At 54.6% G+C, this 8967-nt stretch overlaps 1 protein-coding gene across 1 annotated transcript; it reads left to right on the top strand.

Moving 5' to 3' along the window:
- Nucleotides 1-252: 252 nt before the first annotated feature.
- On the top strand, nucleotides 253-8683 carry TMEM109 (transmembrane protein 109). Its single transcript, XM_028515722.2, has 4 exons — nucleotides 253-407; nucleotides 5306-5549; nucleotides 6451-6553; nucleotides 7049-8683. Exons 2-4 carry the CDS (start codon nucleotides 5313-5315, stop codon nucleotides 7438-7440), a joined length of 732 nt encoding a protein of 243 aa, XP_028371523.1. The 5' UTR covers nucleotides 253-407; nucleotides 5306-5312; the 3' UTR covers nucleotides 7441-8683.
- The last annotated feature ends 284 nt before the right edge of the window (nucleotides 8684-8967 follow it).

Here is an 8967-nt window from a genome sequence, read left to right on the forward strand (position 1 = left end):
GCACTACGACGGTGGTCTTAAGACTACAACGCCCGAAATGCCTAGGGGCTAGAGAGGCGGATAGGCTTCGACCTCGAATTCAAAGATCCAGTTTACCCACTCTACGGCCAGATTTGGTCACATCTTTCTCTCTTCCCGCCAGAGACTTCCGTTCCCAGCTCGGGCTTCCAATCCCACTATTTTCCCAGTGGGAATGCTTGGGGGGGGGGGGGGGCGGGTGGAGAGCAAGAGTAAGGCGCATGCGCAATAGCGCACCCAGTTTGGAGAGGGAGGGCAGTGGCCGGCACCGGAGCGCATTCCCCCGCGCGCGTGCGCAGAGGATAAAACACCGCCCGGGGACTGAGGCGCGGGTTTGGTGGCGCGTTTTAGCGAAGTCGCACGTGAAGAGTAGCAGTGGCCGAAGGCTGGTGAGTGCGAGCCGAAACTGGAGCTCGGGGGCAGGCGGGCGAAGGAGGCGTCAGCCACTGCAGGCGGGGCCGGGGTGGAGCCGCGAGGCCCGGAGAGCACGACTGGGGAGGGGTCGGACTTCGCACGGCGGGAAAGGCAACTGGGGACCCAGATCCTTGTTGCTATGCAACAGGGGGCGTCGTTACTAGGTAACAGGAGGCACTCTTTTCCCGGGAGCATAGGGTTCGGAGCTGTGCTCAGAAGTCGTGCGGAGGTGCCGCGGCGCGGCGGCGCAGCGGCGGTCAGGGTGGGGAAAGAGGCCAGCACTGGGCATCTCGCCCTGACCCCCACTCCATGGCCCAGCCTCCTGCGGCCTCGCTCCGAGCCCCTTAGGGTGCCCCGAATCTATATGGGCCGCGCCGGGTCCCTTGCCAGAGTCGCCACCCAGCAAGGGCTTGGCAGGGGACACGCTGTTCGAAATAGCGCATGCCATTGACACCCTGTCTCCGAGAGGCTGAGCCCTGGGGAGGGCTCATACGGCTAGGAAGCTGCCCCTTTGCCTGTCGCCCTGCCCCCAAACAGTTGGCTGGGAAGCAGCTGTCAAGGGGTTAGCGGGGGCTGCCCCCACCTGCCAGGACGCTGACTTCATTCCCCGCAGTAGCAGCTTCGCCTAGTCTAAGAGCTTCCTTACCACACAGCTGCCCTTCTTGGGTGGCCGCTGCAAATTTGAATCAACTTTAAAATAAGATCATCTCCCCTCCTCTCCAGGGCTCTCCGTAGCTACCCTCTCGGCTTCGGGGGGGGGGGGGCTTCTAATATTCATTTAACAAGCATGTATTCATCATCATTCTATGCTAGACGCTGGGGATTCCAGAAAAAGTTAGCTGTCAAGTCTGACCCGGAGGTGCTGAAAGTCTAAAGTGGGAGGCAGGCATACAAACTGCTAAATTCTGCTACAGTGTAATGAGGGGTATATTGGCAATTTGTGTACTGCAACATTTCTATAGATAAGAACTTACAAAGTTCTTGCAGAAACATGTTAACTTGCAATAGCTCTTAACCCTGCTTAACCCTATTTGACACTGGAGGAGACTGAAACTCAGATAAAGTAATGGGCATAAGGTAGTGGCTTCTAATTTGTGGCAGATCGAGCCTGGGACCAAAATTGAGGGTCCTTTGTACACTGCTACACTTCCAGGGCTTTACCTAGAGTATACTTCTCCCTGTACTACTGATTATGGTTATATGCCTCAGAAATCCCTGAGAGTCCTGAACACGAGAGTCTAAGCCTTCTCTGGAAGAGTCTGACATAGCTGGCCCTGGTGGGGCAGACATCCTGATGGTGCACCAGAGTTGAGAATCGCTGCGCTGTAGGGGCGGCTCTGAACAATGATGGGGAAGTCAGGGCCAGCAGAGGGCACTAAGTCAGCTGCCCCTCCTGCCACGTCGTGATTCATGTGGTGAAAGGAAACGAAGCAGAGGAAGAAGCTTTGGCATGGGGTGTGTGGACCGCCCCACCCTGCCCTCTTCGCAAACCACACCTAAATGTATAGTGCCTTCTCACCACCACAGTTAAAGGAAGCAGTTTTCCACGTTCAGCCGGGTTTCCCTGGCCCTGCCTGAGCCATATTGCAGCTGCCCGAGCCACAGCTGGAAGGTCTAGTCCCAATGTTTTGCTCTCCTCATACCTCTTGATACAAAACCATGACCTGTAAGCCCAGCAGGTGGGTCATCTCCTGGTGTGTAGGCTCATGCTGGGAGTCTAGATGTCCTGTCTCTTGGAACTTGTTGATATTGGGGAGGACTATAATTGCCTTGAGGCAGGGACTAGGTTTTACAGAGCCAGTGTGCAGGTGTGAAATGAGCAAAAGGGCAAGATTTAGATTTTGGGCTCTGGAGTCAAGTCCCAGTTCTGCTGTGTGAACTGGAACAAATCACTCGACCTCTTTAAGCCATAGTTTTCTGAGTAAAATATGGAGAGTAGCAATGTCTTATAAGATTGTTCTAAGCATTAAACGAAGTGGTGAACTAACAAGCACTTTGTAAATTACAAAGCAGCATACACAATATATATGTGTGTACACACACACACACACACAGTTTGTTATCATTGAGTGCGTGCTATTTGAGGCTAGGCATTGCAGGAGGTGAAGACACTTAAGATGTACTTTCTCTCAGAGTTCGAGACTGCTTCTGCTCTTGACCATGGGTCCTTTTTAGTAAAAGCGTTTGGCTGGGCTAAAGTGAGGAGCTGTAATGGTGACGGGTCAGATGCTCGCTGCCTGGGATTAACGTGGAAGAAGAGAGAAAGGCTCCTGTTAAAGGAAACAATTCAAAGAAACAGACCAGCCAGTAAGCTGCACTCTTATCTGCAAAGGGCGCACTCCATAATTCTGTCCGATTAGGTTTCCAGTGCACTTCAGAAGGTTGGCTGGCAGGGCAATACCAGCCTCACTGGGGAGGGCTTATTTCAAGGTCCCCCAGCTCCCCTCAACTGGGTCTGGTGGCCGCTTGAAAGTGGAGGCTAGAGCAGAACTCAGCAGGCTGCTATGGGGGGCAGGGAGCTCATGTCACCCTGACCTTCTAGAATGGAGGAGGTGGCATCTGATTCCTGCTGGTGGAGGTCCTTGGATCTAGAATCCAACCCAATATAGCAACCCTGCTCTTTAAGTGTCCGGTGTGGTTATGACCCAGATAGCCCAGAAACTGACCTGTGCTTCCTTCACCTCCAACCACGGGTAGGCAGGAACCATCTGGTTCTTCATTTGTGCCAAAAAGAGTGGGCGGCTTCCCAGCCTGGGGTCGTTCCACATGAATTGCATGTTTTCTAACCCTGCTTGATCCTGCAGGTCTCAGGGGAGACTCAGAGCAGCTGTTTCAGGGCCAGAAAGTGCCCAAATTCGATATTTTTTTTATAAATAACCCTTTCTCAAACGTGCTCCCTTCCCTCCGCTCCATTCTGCTGGCTCTGATTTCTGGCCAGCTCTCCAAGTGCCCTGGTAGCTGCAGAAACTTCAAGCACCGGCTGCTCCCACCTCAGAGGTATGACTTACCCTGCGATCATGAGGTCTGAATCATGGAAACTCCCCAGAGCTACAGGTTCATTTCTGAGCCTGGAAATGAAGAAGGTGTTTGCTGGGGCCGGTTGCTATTTTTCAAGCATGGCCACAAAGAGAAGTTGGGATTGAAAACACTTCTCGTCTGATCCTTAGCTGCTTCAACAAGTTGGAACTTGCTGGGCCTTAACTGGTCCGTGGCATAACATCATGCAATAGACGAGACCAGAGCACAAGACACGGTGGGGTTGAGTGAATTGTCGCCAGTAATTCACGGAGATGATCGGGAGATGCCACATGCCTTTTAGCTCACAGATAATCTATGGCGTGACTTTCTAAATCACTTGTGAGACTAACATTGGAGCCTGTCCAGCAGGGTAGTATGTGCAAGGGGTCTGATGTGAGGCACACCCGGGTTCAAATCCTAGCCTTTCCACTTGTGTCTTATCCCACCCCGGTTTCTTCATCAGTCAAATAGGGGTTAATAACAATACCTCCATGATGGGTTGGCTGCTATGAGGATTAAGTGAGATAAGTGGTACACGGTTAGCTTTTCATTAATAATAGTGTCCTTCTGTAAAGGTTGTGCTTTATAACCCTTTGCCTCCATTGAGGGCTGGGGAGTTGAGTTCCTTCTGAGTCTGCGGGTCTCAGCTTGCACAGTGGAGTCGCCTGCGGAGCTGCGGAGGCCCAAGCCTAGGCTGCCTCCCGACAGTGACATCAGAACTTCTGGGCGTGGGGCAGCGGGAATAGTCCTTTGGGAAGCTCCCACGTGATTCCCGTGAGCAGCCACAGTTGAGACCTGCTCTCTTACCTTCACTCCAGCGAGTGTGCAATTTGGGAGCAGAAGCTTGGGTTCCAATCCTGGCCTTTCTACTTCGCCCAGTGACCTAACCCCTGTCTCAGTTTCTCGTCGTCTGTGCCAGTAAGGGTGAGGAGGGTAGCACCCACCTCACAAACTTGGTCCTGCAGAGCAAGTGGCATGCATGCACTTACATTCTTGTTTTGGGCACGTAACTGAGCACTTTTCTTTATGTTGTTGCGCAGTGGTAATCCTATTTGTGTGCTATTTCTAAGTTGGTTTTTTGTATTACCTTCATTGAAAGTAGATTATACACTCCTTGGGGACAAAGCCTTGTATATATATATATTTTTTATTTTTAGAGAGAGGGAGAGGGAGGGGGAAAGAGAGGGAGAGAAACATCCATGTGTGATTGCCTCTCACATGGCCCCCACTGGGGACCTGGCCCTCAACCCAGGCATGTGCCCTGACTGGCACTCAACTGGTGACCCTTTGGTTCACAGCCCACGCTCAATCCACTGAGCCACACCAGCCAGGGCATTTTTTTTTTAATGCCCAAAGCACCAAAGATGCAGAGACAGGCCTTCAGACTTTTTGTCAGCCTTTAAAAAAGTTCTTTTTAATTTATTGATTTGGGGGGGGAGAGAGAGAGAGAGAGAGAAACATTAATTTCTTGTTCCACTTATTTATGCATTCATTGATTGCTTGTATGTGCCCTGACCGGAGACTGAACTGGCAACGTTGGCATGCTGGGACAACGTTCTAACCAACTAACCTACCTGGCGTTCAGATTTTTAGAGCTGGAGTAAGCATTCAAGAGATCTTCTCATCCACCCCAGGGCACTGAGTGATCCTCACTGCTTAATTAGTGTGCCGGTGGTAAAGAATGTGAATGAGGAATCCGTGAATCAGGTGGTTGCGCTCAGCTTAAGTTGGGAAGTCCCAGTTCTGCCTTTCTCAACTAACAGGGCTGGGGTGGACGGGGTGCTGGGCAGGTCATGGCTGAGACGGTGGGTCTCTGTGCTGGCTCTCTGCTCACTCTGTGCTTCCCTCCCTACAGACCCAGCATGGCAGGTTCAAGTAGCAGTTGGCCATTGTGCAAGCATCTGTTTAAAGTCATCCTGATGGTCCTCGTGGCCCTTGTCCTCCTCCACTCAGCGTCATCTGAGTCCCCTCAAGACTTTCCGCTACCAGGCCAGCAAAAGAGGGAGGTCCCACGTGATCTCCTGAGCCAGACCGGACGGTCCGTGCGGAGAACGCTGGATGCCTGGGTTGGGCCAGAGACCATGCACCTGGCTTCTGAGGTAAGGAAGGCGGTCCCAGCTATACCTGCGTGCACTGACCAAGCTGAAGGATGAGACGTCATTCATGGCCACTTCATCTTGGCTCTGTATCTTCTGTGTGTCAGGATCCCCAGTGCAGAGAGCCCCACATTCTACAAAAGGAAGCAGTTTGCACTCCCATTGTTCAAATTCTACCCCGAGGCCCTTAGCTCCACCCCCATCCCTCCCTCGTTCCTGTCCCTTCTTGCCAGAAAGGCTGGGAAATGAGTCATTTTTACAAACCCATGTCACTGGGTGACTGTAGAGCCTGACTTTAGTCTACATTTGACCTAAAGTCTTAAGTTGGCAAAATATCCGTTCTTCACCGGTAGAGGTTGGGGCAGGGCTGACTCGGGAGCTTAAAGCAGGCTGTCTCTCCTGCCCAGCGGCGCCCCAAATACGGCGTCGTGTACTTTTGATAGATCGCACTAAAAGGCTCAGAGGATCGTTGATAACATCCACGATATGGGAGAGCCAACTGACTCCATTTTCACTGAACATCCTAGCCCTTGACAGCTGTTACTCCACACGCCTTCATATTCCCTGGGAGGCTAGGCAGACCCCAGTTTCACAGGGTGACTGGCAACAGGGATTTGACGATTCCCCCGCCCACATACACCTACTACCACCAGCAAAGTGTTCGAGCGAGTCCGTTGACTTAGGGCCCAGATGTCCTGGGTCCTGGTTCAGGAAGGAGAAGTGGCCTGCTGTCCATCCCTGTGCACTGAGGAAGGAGCCCCTCAGCCCGGCCCGGGCAGGCCAGCCTCTGGCTGAGCGGCAGTGGGAGACGCTCCTGCCGGGCCTCGCCCGTGCAGCGGTGGGAGGCTTGCAGGAGAAGAGCCTCATTCGTTAGGGATCCATCTCAGCACTGCTCTTTCCACAGACGGCAGCTCAGGTGATGGGCATCGCCTCCTCAGCCATCTCTGTGGGCTTCTTCGCTCTGTCTGGGATCTCCGCACAGCTGCTGAATGCCTTGGGACTCGACGGTGAGTGGCAGACAGCTAGCTGGGTCAGCTGAGCTTGGCCCATCACTTCCTGTTTGTGGGTGTTTGTCTTTTTTTGGGCCTAAACAGTTAGTTAGTTCCCCAGCGTCCCGGCACCTCCCAGGTTTCCCCAGAGGCCAGCATAAGAGCAGACCCAAAACTACCACCGCCTACCAGGCATTAGCTTCACGTCAGGAGAGGCATCGTGCTAAGCCATAGTATCTCATTTAACCTGCCCACAGCCCAGGGACTGACTCCCATGTTGTAGACGGAACAGGCCCAACCCAGGGAAGTCATCTACCCACGGCTGGCTGGCAGGAACCAGAGCTGAGAGACTCAGGCTTATCATCTCTGTGACCCTGTGGGAAAGGATTTGTATTTCCTTTGCAGGCAGTAAGGGGGTTCAGGTCCTCCCTTTCTCTGGGTTCTAACTCTCCCCTCCCCCACCGGCCCTTCACCACTCCAGGTCGGCTCATTCTGTGATTCTTCTCCTTTCAGGAGATCACCTCACCCAGGGCCTGAAGCTCAGCCCCAGCCAGGTCCAGACCTTCCTGCTGTGGGGAGGGGCGGCCCTGCTCACCTACTGGCTTCTGTCCCTCATCCTCGGCTTGCTCTTGGCCGTGTTGGGGCGGATCCTGTGGGGCCTGAAGCTGGTCATCTTCCTGGTCGGCTTTGTGGCCTTGGTGAGGTCGGTGCCCGACCCTTCCACCAGGGCCTTGCTCCTCCTGGCCTTGCTGACCCTTTACGCTTTGCTGAGCCGGCTCACTGGCAGCCGGGCCTCGGGGGCCCAGCTGGAGGCCAAGATTCGGGCACTGGAGCGCCAAGTGGAGGAGATGCGCTGGCGGCAGAGGCGAGCAGCCAAGGGAACCCGGGGCGTGGAAGAGGAGTGAGAAGGACGCCTGGCAATGCCACCTTCATCGTACCAAAGAGCTGAGCTGCTTCCGGGTCGCTGGACCTCCTTCCAGCCCCCAGCCCTTCTCTTGCCCTGTCTCTAAACCCTCAGAACTTTGATCTCTGCACAAGACCCCCTAGCTGGGAGGGAGGACGACCATTCCCCCTGCGGGTCTTCTGTCTGGGGTTGGTTTGTCCTCTTACTCCTTTCTCTGCTCCCCTGACCCCCCCCACCCCCCGCCCACCTATCTCAGCCAGGGGAGCTTGGAGAGCAGCCTCCCCACTCCCCCCAGCTTTTGCATCTGCTGTCAGCAAACGTCACTACCACTGGCCTCCTGTGACTCTGCCACCACCTTGCCTTCCTGCTGTTGCTGTTGCTTCCTGCCCTTCTCTTGCCCCTCCTTCGCCGAGTTCCAGCTCCCTTCCTGTTTGTCTCCTTCCAGCCCTGTGCTCCAACCAAACCCCTGCCCCTCAAGGCCTGCTCCTGTCCCCTTCATTGCCCAGCATGGGAAAGAGGCAGGGTGTATGGGACTTGAGGGGAAGAGAAATGGGGATGTTCCCCCACGGGGCTGGGGGCGAGGTATCCATGGAAGTCTGTTACAAGTGCCTTAATCCGAGCCAGCGGGCCCTCTGCCCGCCCGCTGCTCTACTGCATTTACGAAAGCATGCTGTGGTCACTCCGTGTCAAGAAGAGAGTGGTTCCTCTCAGGACCTTGATTCCCCTTCAGCCCCAGCACAAGGTGACTGCTTCGTAGGCTGTGCCTGCATGTAGGACTGCGTGGTGGCTGTCAGATCCCCTGTGGGAATTTCAGGGACCTGAGGAGGAAGGGGGACTCCTTCTTGACTGCAGAGCTCCAGGCGGGTCTCCACATCTCTGTCTCCACTCACTGCCACCAAGGAGTCGCTGGTCCGGGCCCACTGCGGTGGCCTGGGAGGATCACGGAGCAGATACACCAGAGATGGCACCACAGCCCTTTCCTCTCACACTCTCTGCAGGGAGCAGGGGGAGCCTGCTGACCCCGCTCCACCAGGGCTCTCCATCCGTCGTCCTTAGAGGCTCTCCTGGAGGTGGGCACCCTCCTGTGCCAGGCCGGGCGCAGCTGACCCACGTGACAGGAAGAGGGAATAAATGCCCAGTTCTCACTGTTGAGGCCCAATGTGGAATCACAGCTGCAGTGATACATATTTTTATCAGCGCTTGGTTCTAAATAAAGTGCTCGCTGTTTTATTATCTTGTTCTGTGTAACTCGTGTGACTCAAAGTCTGGACTGCTTCGATTTCACCCTGTGCAGATAAACCCATTTCTGTAGAGAGCCCCACAGCTTTCTTGACTTCTCCCAGCAGGAGCAGTGCCAAGCTGGTAGGGAGGGAAGGAGGGGTGGGGGCAGGAAGCGAGGCTGGTACCAGGTGCCCTCCCTCCAGGATCATGAGGGATGGGGGAGGCGTGCCCCATTACAAAACCTCCAGGAACTGGCCAGCAGCCCCAGCTCTTTGTGCAGGAGTGTCAACAGCTGGCTGCCCTCCCT

The sequence above is a fragment of the Phyllostomus discolor genome, chromosome 6, assembly GCF_004126475.2.
Source record: "Phyllostomus discolor isolate MPI-MPIP mPhyDis1 chromosome 6, mPhyDis1.pri.v3, whole genome shotgun sequence".
NCBI lineage: Eukaryota > Metazoa > Chordata > Mammalia > Chiroptera > Phyllostomidae > Phyllostomus > Phyllostomus discolor.

What these genes read in the sequence shown, in the direction of transcription:
- TMEM109 (XM_028515722.2), top strand. Translation starts at nt 5,313, where the DNA reads ATGGCAGGTTCAAGTAGCAGTTGGCCATTGTGCAAGCATCTGTTTAAA. An exon ending in CCATGCACCTGGCTTCTGAG is followed by an intron (nt 5,550 to 6,450) that starts GTAAGGAAGGCG and finishes CTCTTTCCACAG; the next exon opens with ACGGCAGCTCAGGTGATGGG. An exon ending in GAATGCCTTGGGACTCGACG is followed by an intron (nt 6,554 to 7,048) that starts GTGAGTGGCAGA and finishes TTCTCCTTTCAG; the next exon opens with GAGATCACCTCACCCAGGGC.